The sequence below is a fragment of the Meles meles genome, chromosome 2, assembly GCF_922984935.1.
Source record: "Meles meles chromosome 2, mMelMel3.1 paternal haplotype, whole genome shotgun sequence".
Classification (NCBI taxonomy): domain Eukaryota; kingdom Metazoa; phylum Chordata; class Mammalia; order Carnivora; family Mustelidae; genus Meles; species Meles meles.
In genome coordinates this window covers 106,873,187-106,890,920 of record NC_060067.1, presented here as the reverse complement: position 1 = coordinate 106,890,920, position 17,734 = coordinate 106,873,187, and the positions used below count along the sequence as shown (strand labels likewise).

At 36.8% G+C, this 17,734-nt stretch overlaps 1 protein-coding gene across 3 annotated transcripts in view; it reads right to left on the bottom strand.

Annotated features, from left to right (window-relative positions):
• CENPE (centromere protein E) overlaps positions 1-17,734 on the bottom strand; it is a 75,695-nt gene that overhangs the window by 13,693 nt on the left and 44,268 nt on the right. For 2 of the 3 annotated variants that reach the window (XM_045984386.1, XM_045984394.1), the window contains 10 exons: positions 17,432-17,719; positions 16,679-16,837; positions 16,231-16,512; positions 15,392-15,550; positions 14,074-14,343; positions 13,291-13,449; positions 11,461-11,565; positions 7,865-8,083; positions 5,511-5,708; positions 4,653-4,856 (listed from right to left, as the gene is read on the bottom strand). In XM_045984386.1, the coding sequence (XP_045840342.1) occupies positions 4,653-4,856; positions 5,511-5,708; positions 7,865-8,083; positions 11,461-11,565; positions 13,291-13,449; positions 14,074-14,343; positions 15,392-15,550; positions 16,231-16,512; positions 16,679-16,837; positions 17,432-17,719 (2,043 nt within the window). The remainder of the gene's footprint in view (positions 1-4,652; positions 4,857-5,510; positions 5,709-7,864; positions 8,084-11,460; positions 11,566-13,290; positions 13,450-14,073; positions 14,344-15,391; positions 15,551-16,230; positions 16,513-16,678; positions 16,838-17,431; positions 17,720-17,734) is intronic. The other variant, XM_045984405.1, reaches the window with a different exon arrangement.

The following is a 17,734-nucleotide window of genomic DNA, read 5'->3' as shown; positions in this document are numbered from 1 at the left end:
TTATTTAGAACATCCTAGAACCGTACTTTATAAAAATGTGACCATTTGTGTTTTGCCTCAGTTCCTGGAATTTCAGAAGATGTTGGATGTTGATGATGAAAATAAAACAATAAGGATTGGAGAGGATTTGTATGGATTTGCAAGATGATAAATCTCACTTTATTGGATCAGTGCTAACATATGAAGCAGAAATCTGCAGAACTGTGTTGGTTAAAGTCATTATGTTATGACATTTAAAATGCCATGTACAAACATTAACTGACAAGTAATGGCAGAGTATATCCAGTAAACTTAACAGCAATCTATTTTCCTGTTTCATTTTAAACCTCAGTGTTTAGAGGGTAAAGAATTCACTGACTTTTGGTAATTAATCTGAAAATCTTGTATTTCTGTTCATGGAATAACAATCACTACCTTCCTTTACACTGAAGGCTAACTCTGAAATTACTCATATTATCTTTTTATTTCCTAATTCTTATAGGATGTACTTTTTGTTCTCATCATTAATGCCTTATTGGTTTTATCTATATCTTTAAGGAACTTCTATCAGACTTGGATGCTAAATTAGTTGTGTTCTTGCTGGGATCCTGGACTCTTCTTGGTTCTGGACTACTGGCCTCATACCATATAAAGTTATCAATTCCTATATTCAAGGTGCTAGAAGAAGCTACATCTCTAGCTCATTCAGATGGTAGGAATCCTACCTTTATTCAGAAGTAGGTCCTCAATATTATAAGAAAAGCACTAAATTTTATGGGGATTATTTTATTCAAATATGTATTTTTATGCTTTTCCTTTGCTTTGAATTTTTTTTTTTTTTTTTTTTTTGGGAAGTAGGTCATTTACTGTTTTGGTAGCTTGAGGTATTCAACAAACAGGAATATCCACAGGAAAGCATATTTTGAAAATATTACCTATATTTCAGTGTGATTTAAGTATAGTTTTCAGACGAAATTAAAGTGTCAAACAAGATCTACCCAAACATATGAAATGTAAAACCAATTTTAGAGGTTTTAATATTAATCTAGCTCCCTTTGCTCCAGCCACATATACAATAAGTAACTTTCTGACTACTGCATATTTTATCAGGTACATGAGATAGGGATTACTTGAGAGCAGAATGAATATTCGATTGGTGGAAAGTGAAACAAATTAACAAGCTGGTCTTAAGCCATATTGGTTCTTGTGAATCTGTACACTAGAGCCAGTCACTTTGGGAACAAAGATATATACCACATCTCTGACCCTCAGAGTTGAAGGATCAGGGCATAAGGCAGTGATACTACCAAGATGAAATTCCTATTCTCCTGAAATTGTTCCAAAAAATAGAAATGGAAGGAAAACTTCCAAACTCATTCTATGAGGCCAGCATCACCTTGATCCCAAAACCAGACAAGGATCCCACCAAAAAAGAGAACTACAGACCAATATCCTTGATGAACACAGACGCAAAAATTCTCGCCAAAATACTAGCCAATAGGATTCAACAGTACATTAAAAGGATTATTCACCACGATCAAGTGGGATTTATTCCAGGGCTGCAGGGTTGGTTCAACATCCGCAAATCAATCAATGTGATAGAACACATTAATAAAAGAAAGAACAAGAACCATATGATACTCTCAATAGATGCTGAAAAAGCATTTGACAAAGTACAGCATCCCTTCCTGATCAAAACTCTTCAAAGTGTAGGGATAGAGGGCACATACCTCAATATTATCAAAGCCATCTATGAAAAACCCACCGCAAATATCATTCTCAATGGAGAAAAACTGAAAGCTTTTCCATTAAGGTCAGGAACACGGCAGGGATGTCCATTATCACCACTGCTATTCAACATAGTATTAGAAGTCCTAGCCTCAGCAATCAGACAACAAAAAGAAATTAAAGGCATCCAAATTGGTAAAGAAGAAGTCAAACTATCACTCTTCGCAGATGATATGATACTATATGTGGAAAACCCAAAAGACTCCACTCCAAAACTGCTAGAACTTGTACAGGAATTCAGTAAAGTGTCAGGATATAAAATCAATGCACAGAAATCAGTTGCATTTCTGTACACCAACAACAAGACTGAAGAAAGAGAAATTAAGGAGTCAATCCCATTCACAATTGTACCCAAAACTATACCTAGGAATAAACCTAACCAAAGAGACTAAGAATCTATACACAGAAAATTATAAAGTACTCATGAAAGAAATTGAGGAAGACACAAAAAAATGGAAAAATGTTCCATGCTCCTGGATTGGAAGAATAAATATTGTGAAAATGTCTATGCTACCTAAAGCAATCTACACATTTAATGCAATCCCTATCAAAATACCATCCATTTTTTTCAAAGAAATGGAACAAATAATCCTAAAATTTATATGGAACCAGAAAAGACCTCGAATAGCCAAAGGAATATTGAAGAACAAAGCCAAAGTTGGTGGCATCACAATTCCGGACTTCAAGCTCTATTACAAAGCTGTCATCATCAAGACAGCATGGTACTGGCACAAAAACAGACACATAGATCAGTGGAACAGAATAGAGAGCCCAGAAATCGACCCTCAACTCTATGGTCAACTCATCTTCGACAAAGCAGGAAAGAATGTCCAATGGAAAAAAGACAGCCTCTTCAATAAATGGTGCTGGGAAAATTGGACAGCCACATGCAGAAAAATGAAATTGGACCACTTCCTTACACCACACACGAAAATAGACTCCAAATGGATGAAGGACCTCAATGTGAGAAAGGAATCCATCAAAATCCTTGAGGAGAACGCAGGCAGCAACCTCTTCGACCTCAGCCGCAGCAACATCTTCCTAGGAACAACAGCAAAGGCAAGGGAAGCAAGGGCAAAAATGAACTATTGGGATTTCATCAAGATCAAAAGCTTTTGCACAGCAAAGGAAACAGTTAACAAAACCAAAAGACAGCTGACAGAATGGGAGAAGATATTTGCAAACGACATATCAGATAAAGGGCTAGTATCCAAAATCTATAAGGAACTTAGCAAACTCAACACCCAAAGAACAAACAATCCAATCAAGAAATGGGCAGAGGACATGAACAGACATTTCTGCAAAGAAGACATCCAGATGGCCAACAGACACATGAAAAAGTGCTCCACGTCACTCGGCATCAGGGAAATACAAATCAAAACCACAATGAGATATCACCTCACACCAGTCAGAATGGCTAAAATTAACAAGTCAGGAAATGACAGATGCTGGAGAGGATGTGGAAAAAGGGGAACCCTCCTCCACTGTTGGTGGGAATGCAAGCTGGTCCAACCACTCTGGAAAACAGCATGGAGGTTCCTCAAAATGTTGAAAATAGAACTACCCTATGACCCAGCAATTGCACTACTGGGTATTTACCCTAAAGATACAAACATAGTGATCCGAAGGGGCACGTGTACCCGAATGTTTATAGCAGCAATGTCTACAATAGCCAGACTATGGAAAGAACCTAGATGTCCATCAACAGATGAATGGATCAAGAAGATGTGGTATATATACACAATGGAATACTATGCAGCCATCAAAAGAAATGAAATCTTGCCATTTGCGACGACGTGGATGGAACTAGAGCGTATCATGCTTAGTGAAATAAGTCAATCGGAGAAAGACAACTATCATATGATCTCCCTGATATGAGGACATGGAGAAGCAACATGGGGGGGTAGGGGGATAGGAGAAGAATAAATGAAACAAGATGGGATTGGGAGGGAGACAAACCATAAATGACTCTTAATCTCACAAAACAAACTGGGGGTTGCTGGGGGGAGGTGGGATTGGGAGAGGGGGAGCGGGCTATGGACATTGGGGAGGGGAGGCGAACCATAAGAGACTATGGACTCTGAAAAACAACCTGAGGGTTTTGAAGGGTCAGGGGTGGGAGGTTGGGGGAACAGGTGGTGGGTGATGGGGAGGGCACGTTTTGCATGGAGCACTGGGTGTTGTGCAAAAAGAATGAATACTGTTACGCTGAAAAAATAAATAAAAAGGGGGAAAAAAAAAAAAAAAAAAGAAAAGCACATCTCTGTGATGTCGCTGCACAGACTTGTCTCTGCACGGCCACAGCTGCTGCCCGTAGCCCTGAAAGAGGCTCAAGTCTCACTCTGTCTGAGGCTACTTGGGGGAAGCTCAATTCCTCCAGAGGCGGTGAGAAGTGAGAAAGGAAAGAGCATTCAAGATTCCCCAAGTGGAAATTGATTATTACACCCCAAGATTTTATCTTCTTTACAAGTGTAAACTTGTAACTGTCTTTTTTTTTTTTTATTAAAGATTTTATTTATTTATTTGACAGACAGAGATCACAAGTAGGCAGAGAGGCAGGCAGAGAGCTGCTAAGCAGGGAGCCCGATGCGGGGCTCGATCCCAGGACCCTGGGATCATGACCTCAGCGAAGGCAGAGGCTTTAACCTACTGAGCCACCCAGGTGCCCCTATTTTTAATTATCTTAAGGAAGCCTATATAACATGTTAGAGGAAGAACATATTTACCCATTTTTTCCAAACAAAAAATAAAGTATATACAAATAAATTTAAGAAGTATACCTAAGATTAAGTTGCTCTTCTAAGTCTTTTTTAAGAAAAAGGAGACAAATTAGAGCAAACAATAAAAAGAATGAGGTAGCCACACAAACAAAAATCACTACTTACAATTATTTTATTATTATAGAAGTTATTCACTTGACAAATCTTATCATTTTCTTTCTGGATGCCATTTTTAAGCTTTTCTATATCAAAATGAGTATTCAACCATTCTTCCAAAAACTGGGTCATTTCTTTCCTATTACTTAGCACTTGCTGAAATTCAGTCTTTATGCAGTGGAAGTCATTTTCTGAAAGATCTTTGAGAATTTCCTGTTTGAAAAATAAGTATTGAATCATCTGTACATTAAGAGTTTTTCTCTAAATATACAAATATCAGGAAAAGGGGAAAATACTTACTGAACTCTCATCTTAATATTTTGAGTATATTGAAATAATCATAATTCTAATTTAAACCTTTGTTCTAGCTATTTGAATAATAAAAATCTGGCAGTATAAGCTATGTAAGGAATGTCTACAAATTCTTCCTGCTGGAATTAAAAACTACCCAAACTATCTGTGACTACTACTCATATATATGCAGGGCTTCTGCATGTAACTTTTCTGTGCACCAGGCCTTCCATGGATGTTGGGACTATTTGCCAGTCTTACACTCCTGGGGGAGAGCAAGGACACTCCATGATGAGTTGTAATAACATTGCTCCAGACTCCCAGCCACGGATCTAGGACATTTTAGAAAGCATTTGGAAACTTATTTTGGGGTTCTATGAATTCCCCCTTGTTGGGACTAAATCTATTTTTCTGTGTCTGTGGAGTCCTGGTACTCTTCACATCTGGCCAGTTGTCACCCTGCAATGTATTTTTAATTTCCGAAAAATGAAAATGGTTCTAAATGCATGCAGAATTACCTTTTCTATATGATAAAAAGGGTTAAAAACTAATTAAACCATTTAAAACAAATAATACCTCAATATGTAGATCCATATTCTGGCTCAACTTGAGGTTCGTTAATTCTCTGGATGGTACATCATAATCTTGTTGAAGGTGCTGTATTTTACTTAGCAGTTCATTTTGCTTTTCCACTTCATCAATAAAAACCACTTCAGAATTATTGATGGATTCATGTTGTTCTTCCTTTATCTTTGTAACATGGCTTAACACATACTTGTGAAAAACAAATTGGGAAATGAACCTTTTATCACATTTAAAGGAAATTTTAAACCCTCCAGACAAAGCGGGATGGCATCTCTTGTTTATCTATATCCTCTGGAGAGTGAGGAAGAAGGAAAGAGCCTCTCTCTAGCCCCAGTTTTCTTTTCCCAGTATCTTGAGAGAATAACTTCTAGACTTCATGTTCCTTATTTCGGATTCCCTACTGGCTACATCTCATGGATGTCCTATAATTACCTCAGATTCACTGTTAAAATGTAACATAATCTCTTTCCCTATAAACTCACCTTTCCTTCTGCTAACTTTTTGGTTAACTCTATCACCAATCACGCAGGTACCCCAGCTAGATACCTGAGATTCATTTTCAACATCCTCTCCTGCCTACCTTGGTTGGGTAACCAAAGTGGGTATACCAGCTTCAAGATGTACTTCTCACATGTAGTTAGATGTTTGGCCTCAAGGTGACAATAATTTGAATGTCATATGTTCCATGGACCTCCTGGATAAAATCTGGATAGCTGATTGCCAGTATTTGTGGAAGAATATCAGGGCCTGAGAGGCAATCTACCTAGAAAAGACAGACAGGATCTCCCTACTTCCTCAACTTCTACCACTCCTTAACCTCTTAGAATCTGGCTCTTCCCTAACCACTCAATTAAAAGTGCTCTGACAAAGGTCAACAATAAGCTCTATTATCAACAAATGGAGGGCATGGTTCCAATTCATATGCTGGCTGTTTGAAATATGTCACTCTTTTTTTTTTTTTTTTTTTTTTAAAGATTTTATTAATTTACTTAGAGAGAAAAAGAGCACAAGTAGGCAGAGTGGCAGGCAGGGGGAGAGGGAGAAGCAGGTTCTCCGCCGAGTGGGGAGCCCGATGTGGGGCTCGATCTCAGGATCCCGGGATCATGACCTGAGCCAAAGGCAGTTGCTTAATCGACTGAGCCATCCAGGTGCCCCCATATCTGCCACTCTTGAGCGCTTCATCTGTGACATGCTGTCCTCCAGTGACTTGAGCAACACCACTTTTGCTTGATTTTCTCCTGTCTCTGCCATTTCCAACCTCAAATCCATTTGTTGCTCTCTTTTCTGCTACTGCCTCTTGAAAATGTATCTTTTCCAGAGTTCTCATCTTATTCCAGGCTCTTATTTTTATATTACACTTTCTGGGTGACCTTACTCACACATGTGTTATCTAGCATCTATATGCTGATGAATTCCACACCTTTATCTCTAGTCCTGACTTGTCTCCTGACAAACCTCAGACTCACAACTAAGTGCCTACTTGTTTCTCTTCTTGAATGCGCCAGCATGGCTATTTCTACCTCAGAACATCTCAAACTAAACACCTGATCATTTTTTCTACCTCGCCTGCCTTGCTCCTTTTTCTTTTCTCTTTGTCACTTAATGGTAACCACTCTCCACAAACCTGGCCAGGCCCAAATCCCGGCACTCAATCTAAGCATCTCCCGCCTTACCTCCACTCTCCATCACATGAACCTACTATTTTAAGCTGCTGAATATTTAATTTCTTTTATCCTCCCTGTGCCTATGAATCCTTTCCTAGTAATATGATCACCTATAATATCTCATCTGGACCACTACAACTGCCTCTTGTCTCTTCTCTCTGCCACAAATTCATTGCTTTTCTACGGTGCAGTAGTTAAAATGGTAATCTGGTCATGCTACCGCTGCCACTTAAAAATATCTGCCCAGTGGCTCCCATCATTTGCAAAATGAACTCTAAGCATTACTGTGGACTCCAGTTTCTCCTGCAATCTCCTTTTCTGTATCTCTTTATCTGGTATGTCACACAACCTGCATGTGCTTCTATCACATTTACTGGCTCCTTATATGTTTGCCTCGTGTGCTAGAGTAGGAGATAGCTGAGACATTATTCCTATCTGTATCTGGAGCACCATGATGGTTTCTAGGCTCACAGGTAGAGCTCAAGTTTTGTTGAATGAACAGGTCCTAGAGACACAGTGGGTCTTGTACATACTATTCTGAGATGCACATTAATTCAGCAGTAAATATACTAAATAGCAAATATGCCAACTCCCAAAGTAAGACATAGGACCTAAATACACTGATGTTAAAACTAAAATTTATAGCAATATTTACAAAGATAATACTAAAAAAGATGGTACCTGAAGTTTCTTCATGACTCTGTGGAATTCCATTGAACATCTTTGGTTTGCGGTGAGTAGTTTTTGAATTTGTTTGATTTGTGGATATGGAAGTGAGAGGTTTGTTTTTATTCTAGCTGAAAGTTCTTTTTGGGTTTCAACTTCTTTTTCCAAGTCAAGGGATAGTCTATTTAAGCACTCATAATGATTATTCATCTCTGAGTATCTCTTCAGAAGCTCCTAAGGAAAATTAGAAATCATTCAGTTTAACAATTCATCCTAACTTAACAACAAATAGTCCTTGCCCTAGAATTGTTTTTCTTTTTCATTTTTAAATGAATTTCTTTAATGTAAATTCAGTTAATTAACATATAATGTATTATTTGGTTCAGGGGTACAGGTCTGTGATTCATCAGTCTTATATAATACCCTATGCTCCCCAAAGAATAAATAATCCAATCAAGAAATGGGCAGAGGACATGAACAGACATTTCTGCAAAGAAGACATCCAGATGGCCAACAGACACATGAAAAAATGCTCCACATCACTTGGCATCAGGGAAATACAAATCAAAAGCACAATGAGATACCACCTCACACCAATCAGAATGGCTAAAATTAACAAGTCAGGAATTGACAGATGCTGGCGAGGGTAGGGAGAAAGGGGAACCCTCCTACACTGTTGGTGGGCATGCAAGCTGGTGCAACCACTCTGGAAAACAGCATGGAAGTTCCTCAAAATGTTGAAAATAGAGCTACCCTATGACCCAGCAATTGCACTACTGGGTATTTACCCTAAAGATACAAATGTAGTGATCCGAAGGGGCACGTGCACCCGAATGTTTATAGCAGCAATGTCTACAATAGCCAAACTATGGAAAGAACCTAGATGTCCATCAACAGATGAATGGATAAAGAAGAGGTGGTATATATACACAATGGAATACTATGCAGCCATCAAAAGAAATGAAACCTTGCTATTTGCAATGACATGGATGGAACTAGAGGGTATCATGCTTAGTGAAATAAGTCAATCAGAGAAAGACAACTATCATATGATCTCCCTGATATGAGGAAGTGGAGATCCAACATGGGGGGGTTAAGTGGGTAGGAGAAAGATAAAGGAAACAAGATGGGATTGGGAGGGAGATAAACCATAAGTGACTCTTAATCTCACAAAACAAACTGAGGGTTGCTGGGGGGAGGGGGGTTGGGATAGGGGGGTGGAGTTATGGACATTGGGGAGGGTATGTGCTATGATGAGTGCTGTGAAGTGTGTAAACCTGGCGATTCAAGACCTGTACCCCGGGGATAAAAATACATTATATGTTTATAAAAAAAAATAAAAAAAATAATACCCTGTGCTCATGATAACACATACCCTCCCCAATGTCCATCATCCAATTACCCCATCCACTCAGCCATCTCCCTTCCAGCAACCATCAGTTTGTTTCCTAAGATTAAGTCTCTTATGATTTGTTTCCCTCCCTGGTTTCATCTTGTTTCTTTTTTTTCCTCTCTTTCCCTATGATCCTTGCCCTGGAATTGTAACAAAACTTATGCTTTAACATTTTCTGCAGTACAGAAATAAATTAAGACCTTTGTGTTAAAAAAAAAGGGAAAGTCTTATTGTTGATTTTGAATTATAGAAATAATATTTAATTACTGTGAAATTTAAAAAGTTTAAACAAATAAAACAAAGAAAACCAGAAACAACCACTGTTATTTTTGATACATTTTCTTAAATTTTTTGAGTACTCATGATTCAAACGACCATCTACAAAGAGTGAAGATAAATTTGAGTGAATTCAATCTAGTATGTATTATAGTTCAAGACTGAATGCTGGTTCACAAAGAATCACACTAGCTATTTGCCAGCTTGGTGTAGCCTCTTTACACATTTCTATTTATCTGCCTGGAATCTGAGTTTTCTAACTTTTTATCAAGAGTTAAGAGTTCAGGTTCTGCCATAATAGACTATGGACTCTGAAAAACAACCTGAGGGTTTTGAAGGGTCGGGGGTAGGAGGTTGGGGGAACAGGTGGTGGGTAATAGGGAGGGCATGTATTGCATGGAGCACTGGGTGTTGTGCAAAAACAATGAATACTGCTACGCTGAAAAAAAAAATAAATAAATTAAAATTCACATATTTAAAAAAAAAAAAAAAAAGAGTTCAGGTTCTGTCTCTGCTACTTCCTGACTAGGGAAATCATTGAGCCAGCTTCCCAGCTACAAAATGAAGACTATGGTAATTGCCACAAAGTTTTCTGGGGGAAAGTAAATGTTATAGGATATCTGTATCTACGTAATCTACAAATTATATACAGACATATGACTTAAAGGAAATAAAATTTTATTTGTAAAAATGCTTCCATATTTAAGTTTTAAACTTATACCTAATTTCAAATCCTGATTTCAAAGATGACCTTTCGAAGGTTGGCCATGTGACCTTAGGCAACTACTAAACTTCCTCTCTAAGCTTCAGTTTATTTCAAATGGAGCAATAAAGATAATCTCATGAGGTAAAAGCACCTGGTATTAGTGCATATGGCAGACACTCAATAAGCCTGGCTTCTGAGATCAAATGGCTAGAGGACACACCAGTCAAAGTATAAGTGGAGGAACGCAGTAGTTCAATTTGTTAGTCATATAATAAATAACACATTTAATTCAGGGGGCTAAATACAGAATAGGGGGTTGTTGACAATAATGACCTTCCTGTTTAATAACTTAAGGAAAAGCTGGGTGTTCATTTATCTGGGATGTTGGAAAGGGGATTCGTGCCTTTGGTCTTAGTATGAATCACGTTACGATATGGAACAGCACTGTGTAGTCCTTCATTTGTACTTTTAATACATATTCTGATAGGAATGTGCTAAGTGACATAAATACACACAAAAATTCTTTAGGGATCTTGCATTTGGAGAGGAGTGACAATCATGCTGGCCTTTTTCCTCAGCATATATTCAGAATCCAAGTACTTCCTACTGCTTCCACTGATACCTCTTTAGGCTGAGCCACCATCATCTTGGCCTGGATTATGGAACTTAGTCTCTCAAATGTTCCTCCTGCTTCCAATTTGTCCATTTTCAACACAACAGAGTCATCCCTTTAAAATGTAAGTCAGATCACATCTCTCTCATGGTCAAAACCCTCCAAAAGGTCTCCATCTCACTCAGAGTAAAACCCAAAGATCTCTCAAGGCCCCACAGCTTGCATCTTCCCCCATGAGCTCTCTGACCTCATTTCTTATCAGCTTTCCCCCTTCTTAATGCTCCGTGAACCCATCAGGCAGGCTTCTGCCTCAAGAGCTTTGTACACCCTAGTTTTTCTTCTCATCCTATTCTTCCCCCAGGCAGCTTTAAGGCTTAATCCTTTACCTCTTTTAGGTATTTGCTCAAATACCACCTTTCCAGTAGGGCCTTAAAATCATAACCCCCCACTGTTTTGTGTGTTCATGTATGTACATATGCACACACATGCACACCTACACTAGATCATAAAGTTTAAAAAAACAATGAGCACTTTCTATTCATTCCATAGATGTTCCTTGGATTTCATTTAGGCCTTTAGAAGAGTACCAATATTCATTTGTAATTTTAACATAGGGCACTTACTTTTATCCTAGAGCACTTTTCTCTCAGGCTTTCTGTGAGGTAGTGTTTTTCATTACACTGTAACTGTTTGTCATATTTTACTACCTCTTTATGGTTCTGTTGGTCCTGTATTGGTACAAAGAAATAAACAAGCTTCAGCTATAACTATATCCACATATAATGTCTGTATGTTTTTCTAATTACATTTTCCCTCATCATTTCAATAATGGAATTATAAACTTATAACTCAAAAACAAAGTTAAAAATGGCTAGAAAATGAATAACACTACTACTAAGTATTGTAGTGAGTGGCCTCAACTCATTGAGATAAAATGTGGAAGAACCACATATTTTTTGAGGTGGGATTTATTCCTATAAACAGCAGAGTTGAAAACTAGATATTAGATATATATTTGATTCTTACAATTCCAAGTCTCTGAATTAGAATTAGTCTCTAGAATTGCTGCCAAATAATACATTAGCAAAACCACCTGAAATATCTCTATTCATACTCTTCCCAGTACCTTCGAACACAAAATGCATATCCTGATACATTTTGTACTTCTGATTAGAAGTATAAAATAAAATCTTTTCTCCCATTTATTCACTACACTACTTAGAAGAATGACTGTTTAATAAATATTTGTTGAATGAATTAAATTTCTTTACAAGTTTAGTTAGGGTCTACATAAGGATGGTTCCCAAGTGTCCATGTTTCTATTGATAATACTGCAAATGACACAGTCTTCTGTTCTTGTTGAATTATGAGAATAAAAAGAGTTATAGATTTTATACAATTTCTTTTTTATCTGAAATTTATGTTATTTTCTAGAGGGTTCAGCTGAGTTTTTTAAGACGTGTTGTAAATACGTAAAGACAGTCACACTGGCTGAACTTCCTTCCTTGTGTGTCTGGCCATTTCCCTCCAACTTTACTGAGAAGGGTGCATGCCTAAAATTCTGTCATGTGGAGGCAGAGAAATGGGCACTTACTGTTTTACAAATCTAGTCCTTCATATCTTTTCTTATTGAGGATAATTCCATTTCCTCGTTTAAAAAACCCTTTTAAAAATTACATTAAAGAAAATAGTCTGCATTATGTAACAAATCTTTTCTTAAAAGTAAATAATTAAAATGATATTCCCTGAAAAATATTTTGGCTTCTTTGAAAACAGTATAATCTATTTGTATGAAAAATTATAGTTTCCCCATTATCCTTTATTGTTAGTAGAAATTTCCAAAAAGAAAAAAAAGCCAAAAAACCACAAGTCGCCCCCAAAGCAAAAACAAACCCAAAACCCCACAACAATAAAACCAAATTATTCCCCTTTCCAAAAAAGCTTGATTCTTATAAACAGCTACTAAATAAGGGAAGATTCTGAACTCACTCTAGCTATCATTTCTCTTAAGATTTCTCTGAATTGGTCTCTTTCCATTTTGAGAGACTCTTTTATCTTCCTTAGCTCATCTCTTTCCTTAGCTAAAATTCTTATTTCTTCATGGCTTTTATGAAGTTTCTTAGTCAAGTATAAGTTATCCATTTCCACACTTTGCATAGATAAATTCTGGGCCTCAAGTTGTTGCTTCAATCGTTCCATTTTGTTTATAATTTTATGAGTTTTATTGACATCTTTCATTTTAAGAAGTTGAAGCTCATTTTTCTGAAGTTCTTGTATCTTGAGATAATTATAAAACAAGTTAGAATGCAAACAGAATTGCTTCAAGGAAGGAAAATAGTGTCTACTGGTTATATATGTACATCTATGTCTCTATCTATATATCTGTATCTCTATCTTTTCTCACTCCACATGGTTTTAGACAGTTATACCCCAAAGAACAAAACAACACATACCTTTTTCTGTAACTCATCTTTAGATTTATTTAAATCCTTTTGAATATTTGAAATCTGAGTTGTCTTTTCTGAAACTCTCTCTCTGAATTTATCAATAGTTTCTTGGTGTTCTTTCAAATGCATATGAGCAATTTTTAGTTTTTGTTGTGTCTCCAAATCCTTTATTAGAAGAAATTGAGAAATATCATTATATTAAGGCAATTACCTGTCCTTAATGATGAACTAGTTAAACAAAATCTTAAAAAGTTCATGCTCATAAATAAAAACAATGAGCACACCACCCCCAGATTAGAACCGTACAGAAGGATACAAACTAAAACCCCTTTCCTTAGCCTCCTCCATCCTCATTGGGCTGCCTGGTGGACTCTGCCACTACTTTCCCCTCTCTCATACCACTTGGACATGATTCTAAATCACTAACACATAAAAAGGGCCCATTCTCATGCTTAGTAATCCATTATACAAATGGATCCCACTTAGCCAGTGCCTTATGAGTGGATACGTCTAGATTTTTGTCAGCACTAATAATGTTGCAATAAATGTCGTATTTTTGCCCAAATGTGTGAATATATTCGTAGGATAAGTTACTACAGATAGAATCACTGTAGCAGATATATATGTTGACAAATCTTTATTTAATAAGGCAGTGTCAAAATGTCTCCCTAAAAGATTATAACATTTACATTTTCACCAAAATTATTATAAGAAGGAAGCTTCTGGCATGAAAACCACATATACTGAAAAAAAAATACACATATACTGGATAGATAGAGCACAACTCACTCTACTTATGATTTCCTGTAGGTTTGCCTGGAGCTGGTCTCTCTCCAATTTCAGATTATCTCTTTCTTTCATTACAGATTTCATTTCTTCAAGGTTTTCATGAAGCTTCTGAGCCAAATTTAAGTTCTCCATTTCTATTTTATCCAGAGTTAAACTTTGGGTCTTAAGTTGTTTCTTCAATCGCTCCATTTCAGACATTTTTTTCTGTGATTCATTGACATCTTCCTTTAACTTAAAAAGTTGATTTTCATTTGCCTTAAGTTGTTGAATCTTAAGATAATCATAAAATAATGTGTTAGGATACAGAGTTTTTAAGAAAAGAATAAAGAATAGTTCTTAAATTGATTAAGACAATAGTCTTCCTATGTTGCTCATTAATATTCTGCATAATTTCACACAAAATTTTTTTTTTTTTAATATTTTATTTATTTGACAGAGAGAAATCACAACTAGGCAGAGAGACAGGCAGAGAGAGAGGAGGAAGCAGGCTCTCCACGGAGCAGAGAGCCCGATGCGGGGCTCGATCCCAGGACCCTGGGATCATGACCTGAGCCGAAGGCAGAGGCTTTAACCCACTGAGCCACCCAGGCGCCCCCAAAATTTATTTCTTTTGACATATAAATTTTTAAAAAAGATTTTCATTTATTTATTTATTTGAGAGAGAGGAGGGAATACAAGCAGGGTGAGGGGCAGTGGGAGAAGCAGATTCCCTGCTGAGCAGGAAGCCCAATGTGGGACTCAGTCCTGGGACCTGGGGATCATGACCTGAGCCAAAGGTAGACATTTAAATGACTGAGCCACCCAGGCACCCTTGCGGTATAATATATATAAGCACATTAATCTTAAGTGTAAAATTTAATTATTTTTGACGTATGGTATACATCTATATAATTACAACCCAGACTAAAATTTAAAAACTGTCTAGTACTCTACAAAGTTCCTGTGTGCATCCCCTCCTAGAGCTCACCACTATTCTGAACTTTTTGCATCCTAGATGAGTCTTGCCTGCTTTGGAACTTAAAATCACAATGTATTTATCCATTCTCCTATTGAAAGACATTTCACTTGTCTTCCATTTTTTTGCCATTATGATTACAAAACTGTTATGAGCATTCTTGTGCATAACTTTATGTGGAAGTACACACTGTTTCCTCTTATGTACATACTCAGGAACAGAAATGCTGAGCCACAGGAAGGTATATGTTCAGTGCTAGTAAAAACTCCCAAGATGTTTTGCAACGAGGCTAAACAGTTTTACATCCCCAGAGGAGCTTGGGCACAAATAAATCAACTATCCAAACAAGCACATTCTCCATACCTTTTCTTGTAATTTGGCATTTGAATTTTCTAAATCCAACTGCATATTTGATATTTCATCTGTCTTCTCAGAAACAAGGCCTCTGAGCTTATCAATAGTTTCCTGGTGCTGTTTTACATGCATGTAAGCAATTCTTAGTTCCTCTTGTTTTTCCAGGTCCTTTATCATTAGAGAAATTTAAAGAATGGTGACACAGCTTAATATTAATTAGCATTTTTTTCTGAAAGTGATATATTTCCTTAGTATGAATAATAAAACTATTACTTTTTAGTCCACATCTTTGTTGTAGAATAAGTTAAGGATAAGGATAAGTTAAGAGTAAGTTTAGGAAGTTATAACATGTCCCTGTCTCCCTTTCCCAGTCCTTACCTCCCTACAACCTACTTCTACTTTTGAGAGGCAAACACATGATCCATATGCTATTCAAAATTTGCTTTTCCCTCTGAGTGATTTGGGCTTCCAAATCAGGACATTCAAATCTATTTCTTGCTTTCTTCTTCTTTTTTTTTTAATGTGTTGCACAGTATTCTGATATATCGTATTTACAGTTTCCTTCTGATGGACATTTAGATTATTTCATACTTTTTATTACAAATTGCTACAATGAAAAACCTGTGGTGTATGTGTGTTTGTGTAGTATATAAATATACATGTAGGATGAAATCTACAAAAAAAAATACTGGTTACAGAATTTGATATTTTTAGAACAGTACCAAATTGCTCGCCTGAAATTTTGTTATCAGTTCACTCACACCAACACGGCCACTTATGTCAAAGAAAGGCTCACTGCTGTCAGGAAAACATCACGTTTACTCACTAGTATAGGTAGAGTGACTTACTTTAGTTTCTTTTTCTCTGAGGCTTTCCCTGAGCTGGTCTCTCTCCATCCTAAGGGTTCCCTCCACGCTTCTGAGGCCATCTCTTTCCTCAGTGACACATTTTATTTCTTCAAGGTTTTCATGAAGTTTCAGACTTAACCTTAACTTCTCGGTTTCTACACTTTCCAGGGTTGAATTCTGGGTCTCTAATTGCTTTTTCAATTGCTCTGCTTGATCCATATTTTCTCTGAGATCATTTTTTACCTTCAGAAGTTGATGTTCCTTCTCCTGAAGTTCTTGGATCTTGAGATAATCATAAAAAAAGATATAGATAGATATTGAAAAAAATGCTAAATAACCCTTTTGAAATTAAGAAGGCTCATCTTTGCCTTTAATTTTAGGCTAATTCATATCCTGTTTCATTACACAGAAGACCTAATTCAAACTCTCAAATTAAAAAATAAAATACCTGTGCTTTTAAGGCAGCATTTGAGTTTTCTAAATCCACTTGCATATTTGATATTTCATCTGTCTTCTCAGAAACAAGGCCCTTGAGTTTATCAATAGTTTCCTGGTGTTCTTTCATATGCATATAAGCAATTCTTAGTTCCTCTTGTTTTTCCAGCTCCTTTATCATTAGAAAAAGGAAAATGATATATTCAGAGTAACAAAATTTAAACAGTGTGTAGAAAGGCAGAGAGAAGTTAAGGGGTAATTACGTCCCCCGACTCCATTATGATTCATCCTCTAAGTTCATCTTAAATGTCAATACATGCTAGATATATTACTCCACAATACACCCCTTTCCTTAATAGGATACTTCCAAATCAGCACCATGGCACTACCTCTTTCTTTACTGGTGGCCTCGTATTCTATGGTCTGAATGTGTGGCAGTTAATTAACCAGTCCCCTGCTAATGGACATTAAGCATTTTCCCTATTTTTTTGTTTACTTAGTTTTATTATTACAATTTTTGCAATGGATATCCTTCTACAGGTATCTGTGCACAATTTGTGTTACTATGTACAAGAGAAATAGCTACAACTGGACTTTTGGGGTCAATGAACAAACTTACTGAAATATTTGAAAGATAGTACCAAATATCCCCCCTCCAACCTTCCCCAACGTTGGACCAGTTTTACATTCCCACCAACCCTATCACCCATGGTTCTTTTAGGACACAAAATCATATTTACTGGATGGGGGAAAGAAGGTAACTTACTCTAATTGCAGTTTCTCTCAGGTTTTTTTCAAGCTGGTCTCTCTCTACTTTGAGAGTCTCCTCCATACGCCTAAGATCATCTCTTTCTTTGATAACAGATCTCATTTCTTCAAGGTTTTCATGAAGTCTCTGAGTTAACCTTACATTCTCCATTTCTGTATTTTCCAGAATTGACTTTTCGGCCTCAAATTTGTTCTTGAAGTATTCCACGTCACATATTTTTTCCTGAGTCTCATGGACAGCTTTCATCATAAGAAGCTGCTGTTCTTTTTCCTGAAGTTCTGGAATCTGAGAAAATAAAAC